The 15855-nt window shown below is 41.3% G+C and overlaps 1 protein-coding gene across 4 annotated transcripts in view; it reads left to right on the top strand.

Annotated features, from left to right (window-relative positions):
* The window catches only part of kcnma1a (potassium large conductance calcium-activated channel, subfamily M, alpha member 1a), a 155344-nt gene that overhangs the window by 30360 nt on the left and 109129 nt on the right, over positions 1-15855 (top strand). For all 4 annotated transcript variants that reach the window (XM_065959235.1, XM_065959236.1, XM_065959233.1 and 1 more), the window contains exon 2: positions 10521-10685. In XM_065959235.1, the coding sequence (XP_065815307.1) occupies positions 10521-10685 (165 nt within the window). The remainder of the gene's footprint in view (positions 1-10520; positions 10686-15855) is intronic.

Raw genomic sequence — 15855 nt, 5'->3', positions numbered from 1 at the left:
ATGAAGCTTAAGGCCGCAGGACAAGCTGCTGTATTACAAGTGACGACATGGCTTTTCCTTGTATCTGTAAGAATTGGTTATACTGTAAATAGAATTGGTTTAAAGTGTTTTTTTTACATACAATTGCTTGTCACACAATGACCTTTTTTGTTGCCTTTGCAGACAAATAGAAGATACATCAATTATTTCTTCCATCATAGCAATTGAAGAATGTTTGTTGTTTGCTTTCAAGACTGCATTTCAGAACCCGTTGGCTGTTAAGAAATGTATCTGCCAGTCATCGTTGTTGCTCTTCATAGAGTGAGGCGCATTGATCAATGCAGGTTCGACAGCAGGGAGCCAATTAGGGCAATTGCTACCGTCTTGGTCTTTTTTCTGCTCTTCTGTTCTGCAGAAGGTAATAGGCCCCCGCATTTCATCCGCCTGTTGTACGCTGAGTCGCTTACTGACGGAGGGCTTTCTGTCGGTCTGTATTTAGGAGGAAAGCTCATTAAAGTGTTCTGAGGGCAATAGTGGATCATGGCTCAGACAGGTGACTGCTTGATAAGACTGTTGCTGTGGGCTTGTTGTTGTTTTTGCTCCTGTTTGCTGTTGCTGCTTTGTAATTTTAGTGGGGAAATGGATGAAAGGCTCATACTTTCAGTTAATTAGCAGGGTTGGAAAAATTACCAACAGAAGCATATTTGATATGAAACAGCATGATCAAACAACTAAAAAAAAAAAAAAAAGTATTTCTGCTTCATAACTTGATACGTGATAAAAAGAAGCATTTTGAACTTTTGCATTTCAAACTGTTTTCATTTAATTCAAACATTTAATACTATCAGATCATGTATGCATTGGTAACTAAATCAGATTTTTGAAGTGATATCCCCAAATGTCATATCTGTGAAGATTAATTTCATGATGAGTATGTGATTTTATTAAACATTTTTTGAACGCTTTAATATACTGTATTAAGCATATGAAATGTTTTCATACAATAAATCATAATAAGGCTTTCAGAAGAATTACAAGTTAGGGATTTATAGGTAATAAGCTCTTATAAATAACCGATGAAATGCTCAATGACTGAGGCTGTTCTTGAGGGAGGGCACTTTTACTGTGCTCCTTCATTTCTTAAATTAAAGAGTCAGTCAGTATGATAAGGAAAGTCATTCTTCAGTGCACACCTAGGTCACTCTGTCAAGCAGAAATTATTAATGTTTGGTAAAGGCTTGTCCTTTATAGACGGATATCCATAACCAAATGTACTCAAATACCATATTTGAATAGTAGAAAGAGTGACATTCAAGAGCTTTGAAATAGCAAAAGTCACGACCTCAGGTTAAGGAGTGACAGTGTTAAACCAAGAAACTGCAGTGCAGCAGTGAGATAATACTAAACAAAAGCTAACTGTTACCCTATTGTAAATGATGAGAAACCATGTGTGGGTAATGAACACATATGTCTCTACAGGCTTCAAAATCAAAGAATGACCTGCAAAGTGTCAGTGCTAGATACTTGCTAGCTAGCTAATTTTTTGACTTAAAACACCGGAATCCATGTGTTGAAGCCAGAGACTGTATATATACAGTAAATGGACAAAGCCTGAGTGATGTCACCTATCTGTTTCTGCATGAGGCTCTGGAGCCTCTGGAGGCTCTGGAGGCTCATCGGCGTCAGCTGTAAATCCTGTCTCAGCCTAACTTTAGGTCAACCCAATGAAAAGGCTGATAGCGGGAGCTGAGGCGGGTTTTAAGCCCCCTTACAAACTGTTACACAGACCAGTATCGTTTTTTGTACCAGGCTGTAAATATGTTTCTTTCTACTGTAAAAACTGGATTGGCTATTTTGAGGTTTGTATGTGACTTTCAGGGCTTTTGGAGCCAGACTCAAGCGGGCAGGCTTTCTCGTTCCTGTTGTCCACACTTCCTTGCCGCTGAGTGAATTTGGAGTGCTCTCCATATTTTTCTTATAATTTTTTATAATTTTTGGTTTAGTAGCCAAAACGATTATGTCAAGTATAAAGGATTTTAAGTTATTCCATGAAATAACTGCAGGTGTTCATGCTACAACATATTTTTTATCTTATATGCTCTACTCAATTTTAGAAGAATATCACCTAATAAGGCTTCCTACCTTTTGGCAATTTCTAAAACATGTGCTGTTGCACACAAAAAAGACCCCACCTTTGCCTCAGTATAGTGCTGTGTGCTGCGACTGTCCTGCTGCTGATGAAGCTCTGTTAGGTGAGATATGAGTTCCTCTGTAAGGAGGTCCAGACAGGCTGCGAGCTGGGAGGCACAATATTACCTCCTGATTCATAGGTGTGGTAAGTGACACGGACACAAACCTAGACCCAGATGAAATAGAAATCAATCACTGCCCTTAACACACACACACACACACACACACACACACACACACACACACACACACACACACACACACACACACACACACACACACACACACACACACACACACACACACATATATATTTGGTATTCAAACACACAGACACACAAAATGGTCCAGCACCTCTGAAAGTGCTGTTTGTTGGAGCAATAATAGAAAATAGAGTCAACCTTCAGGGTATTGCTGAAGAGATAGAGGTTGGTGGTTATAAGCAACAAGAACATCCCAAGGTCAACGACATTTAGTAGCAACACCAAGTAACACTTAGCAATCGATTTTTTTCCGGAGAATTGCACAGCGTGACAAAAGCTGGAAATTGGACGTATATTTTTTTTGTGTAGTGTAAATGCCTTGGGAGCTTATTTGGCCATTTTTAAGGCTCCTTCTCGCAACTCTCCAAATGGGTGTTCATTGTTTAACAACAATTCACATGTACATTGGGCTGTTGTACAAAATGGTGGACATGAGCCTCAGGTTATTGAGCCATTGATGGCTATAGTAGGATAAAAGCCGATGCCATTCAAGCATGTTTTTTTCCATTCCACCTACTTTCTGATAGGATAAAATGGTATGCAGCTCCCTCTGGGAAAATATTGTAGGTCGAAGTCTGGGTCAGAACACATCTTGGCAAATTACTGTACCATATACCAAATGTTCTCTTTGTACAAAGAATCAAAAGCTTTCAGCAGATAATGTATGTAAAACTGTGATTTCCGTCCTTGGCAAGATTACCACTGCTTCTCAATTCTTCACATGTCAGCAATCACATTGAAAAGCACATTGTGTGGAAGAATGTGAAGCGTTGACTTTCAAGTCGTGCATATTTTGCGTAGAAAACAAGAATGTGAGACTGTGTATGTCACCATAGGAACAAGCCATCTCTAGATTTAAATAACATCATGAATCTGTCAATGATTAAATAGCCAATAATTGCATGTGCACATGGAGAAGAAAATGATTTGTGTGTGGCGCGTTGCATTAATGGGACTTTTTTCTTATACATAGTCATTAGTGAAATTGGCAATCCTTTTTATCATTGTAATTATGTTGCCTCTTATTTGTTTTTATTGACTTCGTTTCTCAGGGCCATCAACCCTTTTAATGTCCGATTTCCATGGTGATTACAGGGGAAATTGTCTGTACTCGCGGTCAAAGACTGTAAGAGCAAAGATAAGCAGAAGAGGCAACAAGATTTCCATCAGAGGCGGAGAGTGTGATTGACAGCTTCTTACCCTGTTTAGTGTGAATTATGAGCTCTCACAGACAGGAGCACAGAGGTGATAGTTTGGTTCAAATTCCAATCACGTGTATTCAGCCAGCGTCTCTGGGTTTGTAGGGGTTATAGAGAGTGCAAAGAAAATTATGGTATTGATTTTTATTTGGTTTGGAAAATGCTGAGGTTACATTTTAAACTAAGTGGAAACTCCGGTTCTGGTTGGTTTTCCTCTAAGCTGCAGCCAAACCATTAAATCTAGATAGAGATAACACCCAACATTAACATTTACTCGCCCTAAGCTAGGGTTTTCACACCAAAGATGTTGCCATTTAAGGCTTATATTTGGGTACTTCTATTATAGCTTACTACTTAAATTTGCCCTCATTTAAGCATCGGCTGTCTATTATCTACTGACATTAAGATGGTAAAACTCGAAGCCGTTACAGATGACAAGTACTGACCTTTCATTTTCCACAATTCACTGCATCATCTTTTTTTATTCTGGACCACTGGGGCTTGAAACGCTGTATCAATGAAAGATACGGAGTACAGGATAATGAATCAACAACACAGTACATTGAAGATTTTTATTCTATCGTTCCCCCTCAGTCGCAGGGAAGCAACATCTGCAGCGGAAGTGTTTTTATTCTGTCCCCTTTTGTTTGAGCAAAGACATGAAAGAGCGTACATCTTAGACAGCATGTGCTGCCAGGCGTACATTATGCTCTTTCATATCACTGTCTCATTTTTTCTCATTGCCAACCAAGGAGACGTCACAGCGGGGACAAAAAATAAAAAAAATAAAAGCTTACTTGGAGTGCTGCCATTTTGAGGAATCACTTCCAGTCCTGTTGTGTGTATGAGTGTGCTGTCCAGTGGTGATGCAGAGAGATGTAAAGCTTTTGGCCTGTTCTCCTGTTTGCTTACATTGGTAATGTCATCCATTTAGTGCAGTGTCCACAAATCGTCTAATCCTACTCTGGCTTGCAGTGCTCCAAAGGCCTGGCATAAAAGGACAGCACATGCCTGCTGTGATTTTAGAGATGGGAAATGTTTAATATGGACCAATGTCAACATGGTGATATTGTGTTTCAGGTTCTGGTTCATAACAAATATTCCTTTGGCACACTTGTATCTTAGGGGTATGTGGTATTGTCCAATACAAAATCTAGTTGTCAAAATAGATTTTATATTGGCCAATTCCATGTATCCCTCCAATACAGTTACTCAGGAAAACATGACTTTAACGCCATTACTGTTAGAGTTAACTCACTGCCAACTCTATGATCTGTAAGCCAGGACTAAACAGACTGATAGCAAGGTATGTTGTTCACCACATGGTTCCAAAATCTACTGTTGGGTCAATTTAATTCATTGTTGGTTACAATGTTACATAAAAATTTGCTATTTTTTTCCACTCACACTCTCACAACAGCACTAGATGATGTGTAAAATAATATCAGTATTGAATCATAAAAAAAAGATAGTAGTAACTAGTAACTGTGAGGAGTTGGTCCATCACTGATAACTACACTGCTGTAGTATTTTTTTGTGGTTGTTGCAGAAAAACTCAAGCTGCATATCACATTCATAGCCTAATGATAATTAGCCTTTCACATTTGACCCGCTTAGTTCCATACGATTAAGAAGGCATGACCTAAAACACAACAACAGCTTTCCCCACTACAGGGTTGTCAGATTCCCTCCTGCCTTGTGTGTGCACCCACACTTTATAGTATGTATAAACACTTTTTCTGCCTTCCTCTTCCCCTTTTGCTGTGACCCAGTGTAGGTCTGTAACCCAGGGACACAGGCTAACTGTACTGGCATTAAAAATAGCAAACAGGGGGAACAGAGCACGTTATGAGATTCACTAGTTTCACGTCTCCCTGGGTGAGGCTATAAATAGCTGCTCACACTGGAATAGAGTTTTCCCCAGTGATGCGGACTAAAGCCAGAGGAACAGCTGCGCTTAAGCCAAGTCCGGTTAGATCAGCGGAGTCACATGGGCATGTTTCTGTCTCTCTCTTGTCTTCTCTAGCTGTCTCGGGTTCCTCACTCTTACTTCCTATTTCTTCTACCCCTAATCTGTCCTGCTGTCTGTCTTTTATCCACTCGTTATATCCCTCACTGTCATCCCTCTTTCTCCCTATCTGTCAGTCCTGTGTTTGCTCAGTTTCCCGACTCTCTTGATGTCATGTAATTTGCGTGTCTCTGTCATTATCTCTGCCCTCTTTGCTTTGTTGTCTGTCAGTAGATCTTTTTTTCCTCCCCCTGACTCCTGTTTTGAGTGGGTGTCCTTTGTCTCCCAGCCTGTCTCTTTGTCCCTGTCCTGTTTTATCTCCGTCAGTCTCTCCCTTTATCTTTTTCCTGTGTCATCTTTTTCTTGCTCATTATTACCAGGCCTCCCCTGTGTACTCAGTTAATTGGTACAATCCTAATATTAACACTGTTCATGTGCTTGTTATAAAAAGGTGTCTTGAAGTAGGCAGATGAACTAAATACCTTTGAAAGAATAAACGTTAACAGGTGTTACATCATTACTTCTCCCATTAATGACTAAAACGATTAAAATGAAAGTTGAAGTTTGGTGAACGCTATTAAGAACTTTAAACAATCCATTAGTGTTATTTTTTGATAATTAAGAAAATATTTGGCTGCTGGCAGTAAGTGGATAGAGCTCTCAGATTGAAGTGGAGGACTGAACAAAAAGAAAGTTGGCTTCTTCCTCTGAATTCACCAAGTGTAGAATCGAGCATGGGTGTGGCAAAGTCCGCCACTTACAATGGCAAATATTACATAGAGAGGCACTTAATGTATAAACATAAAGTGATATTTATTTTAGAAAATCTTTCCCCTTCTGAGTAAGCAAGAAATACACGCTCTTACTGCTCCCTCTCCCCCTTCCCTCTCCCTGTCTCTCTCTCAGTTTGACATCACAGGTGTGTTATATATAGCCAGCAGATGGATTCTCCTGTGGCAGCCTGCTTCACTGCTCCTCTCTCCCTCGGCTCAGGCCTACCCCCGGCCTCTCAAATGAACTAGAAGCAATTCCTTGTTTACACTGTCTCTTCTGATCTGCCCAACCATCAGTTTATGACTGCATCCATTATTCATGTGTTCCTTTTCGCCACACACATGCTCACACGGACACACGGCAGACCATTACTGCTGCTTAATGTCGTCTAGCCTCCATGCTACACGTGTGCATTAGTGGTGGAGCCACATTATCTTAAAAACATATACAAATCAAAAGAGATTGGAGAAAATCCGGCTTTTACGGTCTTGTCTAACTATGATGTAGTTTGTCTTTTTTATAAAACTATTTCAAGAGTCTTTTGGTTTTCATGACATGATGCAGTGTTAGCGATCCTGCTAATAAGCTTACGGTACTGTATAAATGCTGTGATATGAATAATGTTGGAAAGTATTTACAGCATGCTCGAAAACATGTACAGAGGAAACCCAAGGAAGGAATAGGTATAGCATCTGTAAGAGATAAAAAAAAAAATGTTTAGTCCCCCATATTCAGGTTTGCACCCGTAATGCTAACATTAGCGCATAATAAAAACGCTCTAAACAAAACCTAACCATACACAATACTACTTTGAAATCTGTTCACAAGCCGTGTCTCCCTATAAAGTTGTGTGTGTTTTTAAAAAAGTCATTAAGTCATTTTTTGTGTTTTTCATAAAGGTATGCAGCGTTAGCAAACCTGTCGATCAGCTAGCAGTTCACCTCAAACAATGTTTTGATACGGTTTGTGTCCAAACAAGTTTTGACCTTTCTTGACAAAAATGTGTGTAAAACATTAGCTAAGAGCTGCTACTTTGGGAGTTAGCTCTGTGCATGTCCTAATAGCCCGTTTATTAAGGTGTGTGCCAGTGATGCTAACTGGACACACAGAGAAAACATCTCTAAAAAAAACTCTTAATATGCAAAATAATGATTTAAAATCGTCATTGTACAATCCACCTCTAAATGTGCTGCAGTTCGTCTTATTTAATAAAACTTTCTGTTTGATGTTTCATGATGGAAAACAGTGTCAGCAGAACTGTCTTGTACCAGAAAATTGCTGCAATTGTATTTATGTCCAAAAGCATTTCTGTCATGGTTAAAAACAGGTCCTAGAAGGTTGATGCAAGAACATGCTACTCTGAGATACATTTCTAAATGTACCTTCAGCACCTAACCCCTAAGTGTGTATAGGTGGTACTGATTGTTCACACACAGTAGGCCTTCAAACTATCTTATAATTCCACAACAGTTCAAAGTGCTTATTTTAAATCTCACCCGTACAAGTGAGCTCTAAATCTGCTGCAGTTTGTCCTTTTTCCGTCAAACTATTTGTGGAGTCATTGCTGTGTGTTTTCATGACATGATGCTGCATTAGCGAAGCTGTCAGTCAGCGAGCAGTATTCACCACAAAAACATTTGCTGTGACATGATTTATGTCTGAAGGCATTTCCGGCATGCTTGAAAACAGATCTGCGGGAAACAGTAGCCAGAAAGCAGGTAGTGCTTCTGTGAGACGTGACTTGCGTGATACAGTAGTTGGACTGTGATGCGGTGTGTTCAAACTGTGAGAAATGTGGAGTGCGAGGCTGACGGGGCCCTGTAGCCAACAGCGCCGAGCACAGACTCGCACATACTATGCCACCACAACATGCCTGGAGTGCTATCGAGCAGGCACACAGCCAATCAGAGTGAAACCTTAGACATCCCTGTGCACGGTGACCCCCAATGCACACAAACACACACTGCGCTGAATATTCGGGGCATGTGACAGGCAAGACGCATGTCGGCTACGTAGTCGAGTGAGTACTGAAAAAAGTAAAGACAAGGGTTTGTGGGTCATTGGGAGTTTATGGGAAGATTTAGTCGCTCAGTCTGCATTTTCAGTTAGATTTGCATATTGAACTATTTACAGCTTAGAATATCCCTCTGCTTCCAGGCAACAGGATCATATATAAGGTTTCGGGAAATGTGTTTGAACTTGTAGATCTTGTGTACATGAGGGTTTTATCATTTAATCCCCAAATATCAGAGGATAAGTCTGCGCTCAGTAATGCTTTAACACTAAATACTTGAAATTACCCTCATCATAGGTACTGTAAAAGTTTGTTAGTCTCTTAATACTAATCCCCTTAATGAGGATATAAAGCATGAGTAACTGTATTATCCACGGTAGTACTCAGAGGCCCAACAGCAGGAGCAGATAATGATCTTATGACTTAGCCAGGCTTTTTTAGGGCCAGTTTATTGGCATTGTTATGGAGTTTGAATCGAATTAGGAAAATGGCAGCTGTGTCCATGGCATATCATTATGAAATGTAATCCAATTTTGACCAGACAATCCTCCTGAAGTGGACAGAGCCCTCTCTTGGGCTCATCAGATGTGGGACTGCTCTTTAGCCATGCAGGAGTTGCAGAGTGGGTTTGTTTTGTTGTTACGTGTGGGCACACATACAGGATCGGTGACCCCTGCCGTTGGAGTTCTGCTGCTCGTTATTGCTCCACACTCTTCCAGGAATGGAATGTGTCAGCTGTAACAGCGAAAAACAAACTCTCCTTAGAAGCAAATCTTTTTTTATTGACGTCATCATTTTTTTGAATGTTATGGGGTCATTCAAATAAAGTGTGATGGGTAAAGTGCTGGGAAACACATTTTTCTTTGTTGACATGGCCCATAATCTTCTTTGATGGCTACTTGTCAGATGTCACTGTGAGGAGGGACTCTGTAAAGTGCTGCATGCGTAGTACCCTGTGGTAACGTGAGCATGACTTCTTGGAAAGGAGCAATGGGCTGCCATCAGGAGGTTGAAAGTTATTGCAATTCCAGGGATTCCCCGTGGACGCCATTTGCTGGGCCTCATCCAATGGATTTATGAGTGCACAAAACTTTACTCTTAGTCTTTGAACATGTCTCTGTATTGCGTTATAGCGCAGGAGTTTGCTGCCTCAAAGGATGTAAAACACAGGGAAATCTTCTTTATTCCCTTTTTAGTGCCAGGGGGACGAAGAATTAGAGAGAGAGAGAGAGAGAGAGAGAGCGAGAGAGAGAGAATGGCTGGGGAGGAACAGCTGCCTGCAGTGACTATGCCAAGCAAAGCATGTCAATGAACTGCCATGCAACTCTGCTCACTCAGTCAGACACAAGAAAGAACTCCGAAAGGCCTGCATGAGAACAACGGTCTTACTCGCTCTACCCAGAGGAACAATTAAACCAAAGAGCCGTATGAGCTCAAAAGTGAGACGGAAGACACAAACTCATTCTTTTTGCTTTCTATTACACATTCAAACCCACATATATTCAACTTAAAGCAGAGGGAAGCCACCATGGCATGATCACTCCAATCATAGTTCTTTTTCTTGCCCGCAGAGGTTGTTGCCTGTCATGAATGTGGATGTGTACAGGATCATGAGAACAGAAGCTGTATTCATATACTTTACTGGATAGTTTTTATAGTATGGGCTTATTTATAATATGAGTTTTTTTTCAATTTCCTTGATTATATTCTTTAGATTTTCACTTAACTGTTATTTAGTTGTCATCATCAAAAGTTCAACATATACTTTCCTGTTGTCAGCTGTGTAAAGCATTTGTGTATCTAATATTCATTTTATTTGGATCATGTACCGTACAAGAGAAGTCCTCTTGTTTGTAATCAACAACTGGTGTATTCTTACGACTATTGTTGCCAGTACATGGTTTCCAGTTGGAAAAGCAATGTATTTTCCAACAGTTTATAATGTCTTCTCTCCTCTCTGTGAGGTCTCATTACAAGTTTGTGTCTTTTATTCCACCTGCGTAAACTCTCCTTATCCCTAAAGCAGGCCACATCCCTGTTTCTATCTTTAACATGCTCCAGTTTCTCACACACATTGTTGCTTTGTCTTGCAGGAGGCTCAGAAGGTGAACAACCCGGCCAACAATCAGGCGGCAGTAGGAACAAAGGGTACTGATGAGAAGGAGGAGGTTCCAGCCAGCGAGGTGGGATGGATGACTTCCGTCAAAGACTGGGCCGGTGTCATGATCTCCGCTCAGACACTCACTGGCAGAGTTCTGGTAGGTTTTTCACTCTTTAATGGGACGTAAACGTCTCAAATCCTAAATCCAGGCTCCGATCCATTAGCACTTTTTTTTGACACTAATCATTCGCCCGGCCCACAATTAGATAAGTGCAGCCGTTTCCTCAAGCAAACAGACTGCAACTTGCTTTCACACCCAAGTTGGCTTCAGAATTAATCCACTGTTTAATCCACTTCCATGTCCACATTACCTCACCTGTTTTACACAGGTCCCACTAGAGACATACTGTGGGGCAATTAATTTGATCCCCCGCAGATGCTAGCGGATGCTCGGTTCTTGCTGAATCTCAGATGGGTATTTTGCTGGCACTGTCCAGTCTTCTTTCTGCTGCGATGACCTATGTGAGGCACGCTGTAACTCACTCCGCTGAGCCTCTGCCAGCTTAACTGATGAGTGTGTGTGTGTATTAGTGCGTGCTTGTGTGCAGAGAGAGATTTATTTGTCAAGTACTAGGGTAGCATATGTGGTGTTTGTGCAAGAAGTAAGAGGCTGTCACTGTGGCTTTTCTTTTGGTATAAATTACTGTCCCTCTCACCCTTTGCTGACCCTCTCCTCTTTAGCTTCATCCCTCGGTCTGCCTCCAGAATCTCTCCGGCACTCTGTAACTGTTCACCAAATCCTGATCTATGACCAAAGATCATACTCATATATAAGAAGCATGGCTGCTATCCAGCCTGTTCCCTTATTTTCAGATTTGAACATAAGTTATCAAACCATAAACTCATGGTCTTTACAAACAATCAGTATGCCTTTAACGACCAGGATAAGGTCATGGAGAACTTATATGTGACTGAGTTTCATTTCAGCATCAAGCCTGTAGCCGGGGGGTTCCTGAGGTTTTTCCAAAAATCCTTTTTACTCCCTTTGACTCCGAGTTTGTACCATTCCTATTATGGCATTTTAATAAGTAAAAAAGGGTGCCTTGGAATATTCTGTGTTCTTATTTCCAAAGAGCAACTAAGATGTTTTGATAATCCCGAAGTTCCTTTCTTTACATTATTTGATCTCAACATAATTAGAGAAAACAATAAGTTGCTATTTGGAGAGCCAAGTACGATACGAGACGATAGGATACACTTTACTGTCTGCCACTTAAGAGACATTTGTCTGTGACTCAAGTGCTGCCCACATTGAGCTGCCTTTCCAGAAGCATCAGTAAATAAATTAAAAACCACTGAACACCCCAGAGTACGTGCGGCTTGTCTGAGAGGATATAATTTGATGTTATACTAAACATATTGTGAACATGTGGTTCGTTCTCAAAGTGTCTCATCTGTACTGTGCTGCTTCATTTCACAAATCAAAACCTGCCTCTTCATCAGCAGCATCTCTCTCGTGCTCCTCCCCTCAGTGTAGCAAGACGTCTGCCTGCCGCTCCACTGAGCGGCAGGCAGTTATAGCTACGAGCAGCATGCCGCCTCTAACTGCTAGCCTCATTCTATTAGCTGCCCTGATTATGAAAATACTTCACAGTGTCTGATGAGAACTAGGGGCCTGTTCAAGTTAACCCCTTTTATATCCTTTGTGGCTAGTAAAGTGTGTTTACATGCACATTATTTATTGAGTCATGTTATTCGGATGACATGGATTGAGAAAGAAGATGTTTATGTCCTTGTAGATGATCATGTCAATGTCCAGATTGCGGAATTACCTTCGGATTAGTCTTTATTTCTCTTAATTTCATTGCAAAAATTTTCACAAAAGAATTCTCAAACTCCTGGTCAAGGTGTGAGAAATCTTTTTCTTTTCTATCGGATAACTCCAGGTAGCATATCCAGTTGTTGAAAAAAGCAGGAGCAATGTAATTAACAGTGTGTCCAGGTTCCTTAAACAAGGATACAAGTTTCCATGCGGAAAAATAGACGTTCATTTAAACGCATTCTTAGAGATGAGAAATTCAGGGTTTGTGCATCAGCTGCTGCACAACAGCAGCTTTTATCTTAAGAACAGTCTGTTAGTGCTGTGAAATAGAGCATACGGATTGTGCCAGAAGATACCCTGAGTGTGTTTACAGGGTTTATGCATTGTGTAAGTGAATCCATCACATTTAAGTGTGTGAAATGGAAATGAAAACAACCTTTTCTATTCTATTCTTAGCTCTGTCTTTTCTAGCTTTCATTTTAGAGTCTTAACTTGCATCAGAGTTTTATCAACAGTGTGTGTGTGTGTGTGTGTGTGTGTGTGTGTGTGTGTGTGTGTGTGTGTGTGTGTGTGTGTGTGTGTCTTGTGTTGACATCCTCTTTGCATCTGCGCCTTGACTGGAGCAGCAGTGGGAGTTTGGAACTAGATGGATCCAAACTAAAATACTAACACTGTCATTGTTAAAGTTTGCTGGAATGTGACAGTTTTCTCATGCCCTGGTGAGAGAATAGCTGGGAGTTGAGACGGAATCGGGGGCCTTTAATGGCGGAGAAGATGAAGAATCCTGAAGGGAGCTGTCAATTGACTAAATGAGCCTCTCTTTCATCAGTTCCCCTCTCGCACTGCTCGGCTGGCACGGACACAGCTCCCTCTCGCTTTCATCTTCTCCTCTGACTGAGCGCTTCCAATCTGCCCTGTATGTAGGCCTATGTGTGTGCGTATATATGTACGTACACATGTGTTAGGGACAAACTGCAGAGACAGGCAGGCAGAAGAGATTAAACGGGTTTGTGAGAAATAATGCACTGGTTGCTTTAAAGGTGTTTCTCGGTTTAGAGATATCTCAGAGTATCACCTACTGTGATTTGTGCTACTTCTGTTGGGGCTGATAATTGTGGCCAGCAGGCTGTGTTTGCTTACGTGCTTGGTCTAATGATATACAGCACAATATATACTGACGAGCGCTAGGTGGAGGTGAATGAGCATCTCCTCATGTGGGTGGAATGTGTATATTTGTGAATGCTTGTTTGCTCGTATTTCTCTGCATAAACAGTCATGCTTGTTAGCTTGTTTATCCAGGTATGTATGTGCAATGTATATATATATATATATGTGTGTGTGTGTGTGTGTGTGTGTGTGTGTGTGTGGGTGGGTGGGTGATTTTGTACGACTCTGCGCACCCATCACTGCAGATCAAAATCGCGGTGTACACAGAACCTGGCTGGTAACCATAGCAACTGCTGTGTAGTGGCGCTCAGTCATCTGACATTAGGGGGGTGTCTGCTTGGGCTGAGCAGAGTAGAAATAATACACACACACACACACACACACACACACACACACACACACACACACACACACACACACACACACACGCACAGGTGGGATTAAAGCGTGATGCAGGCTCCTCTCTATCCAGGTGGAAGAGCCGGAGTCAAAGCAGATTGAGACCGATAGCCTCTGATAGGCTGGAAGGCAGAGCACTCCATCCCCCCGTTCATTTGTCTATCTTGATGACTTCACTGCAAGGGAAAGATCAAGTGTGCCCCCAGGCTTATTGAATAAGCAGACAAATCTAAATCCACTCGTGGCAGCGGCTCGGCCCAGGAGTTCCTCATAATATTCCTCTGTATACATTGAAAGTACCTTAGGGAAGAGAACAAGGACCTGAATATCAGCGGGACCTTATGTGACTTTGCCATACTACACTTCGACATTGACAGTATTGAGATGGATGACTTGTTTCCCCCGCTTCCTCCCGTTGTACAAAAAGTGAAGCCAAAATAACCCCTTCTGGATCGGCTGAAAAGTGTGCATTTGGAGACGGACTCTGTGCAGTATAGGGATTGGCTTGAGGAACTATAATTCTGATGTCCTGCCCCTTTCTGGCAACCAAAGCACACAGTTAACTTGGAAAAGATCTTTTAGATCGACAGATTCTATGACAGGACAGATTCTTGTGTCCATATTAAGCAGACACTGGTGATTATAATCAGTTCAATCACCCTTGTGTAAAGGTTCATTACCTGCCCTATCACAGTTCCTCCTTTGCTCTGCTATTCCAGTGTACATTGCGCTGCAAGAGCTGTATTTGTCAACAGACATCCAATCATTGTGTTGCTAGCTTTTTATAGCATCAAAAAAACGAATTGAAACTTAATTTCTAAGATTAGCTAACACTTAGACATAAATAAATGTGATAAGAATTGATTATAAACATATAAAATTTGTATCTGATTTTTTTTTTTTTATATAAATAGTTTGACCCATCTGTTAACATGGAGGAAGTGGAGCTTATGACATTTTTCGCAGCCAGTCATTAGAGTGAGCTCCAAATGCTTTAGCTTCGCTTTTTGGATCATGTCGTCCATCGTTCTATACAGTCTGTGCTTTCCTCTGATGAGAAAGGAGTTAAACGAATATATATCCTCCCACGCTGCATAACCATTAAGACCATACGTGTGCTGCATCTGGCCTTTAAAGAGTTCCCAGTGCCGAGCCAAAGGCTGCCAGAGCAGAAAGCTATTATGGCTCATGTCATTGCTCAGGCCACGTAATGACAGTAAACAAAGAGCAGCAGGTGCACTCACGCTCTTGTGTATGTGTGCGGGAGAATTGATGGGCGCATCTTGGTTCCTTATGGGGTTTCCAGAGACAAAGGTGCTGATAATACGCCGTTTCCTCAGACTGGTCGTATGTCAAAGTCTCCTGTCTTTGTGTGATCTTAGCCTCTGTAACCGACATGCATGAGCCACTATCATACATACACACACACACACACACACACACACACACACACACACACACACACACACACACACACACACACACAGGGCCATATATCCAATTTCGATTAGGCCCCGTGTCACCTTGTGTGCCTTATAAAATACTGGGGGGAAATGATTGATTCAAGTATGAGCCAGCATTACCTCCTCTGTGTGGGTCTTTAGGTCTTTGTTTCACCCATCACCTCTACAATATCACCTTATCTAATATTTATCACATCATTCTCACATAATATGCCTCCAGCGTAGTTTTCAGTTGACACTTAGTTCAGGGTCAAAAGGAAAGACATGAGGGGTTATGAACTTAAGCATAATCGAACATGATCCTCGGCCGGTAACGTAATCTCCCAAAGATAGCAGAGGAGGCCAGAGTACAAATATTCATTTCTCAATTCACATACATATACTTGTGTAAAAAGCAGTGATTCATGCAAAGTTAACTCGACCTCACGTGATATACTGGAGACTATTAATGAGTCTTATTTCAAGCTAAATTTAAA

Source organism: Labrus bergylta, chromosome 10, assembly GCF_963930695.1.
Source record: "Labrus bergylta chromosome 10, fLabBer1.1, whole genome shotgun sequence".
NCBI lineage: Eukaryota > Metazoa > Chordata > Actinopteri > Labriformes > Labridae > Labrus > Labrus bergylta.
Note: the sequence above shows the minus strand (reverse complement) of the source record. Positions and strands in the feature narration are given on the sequence as shown.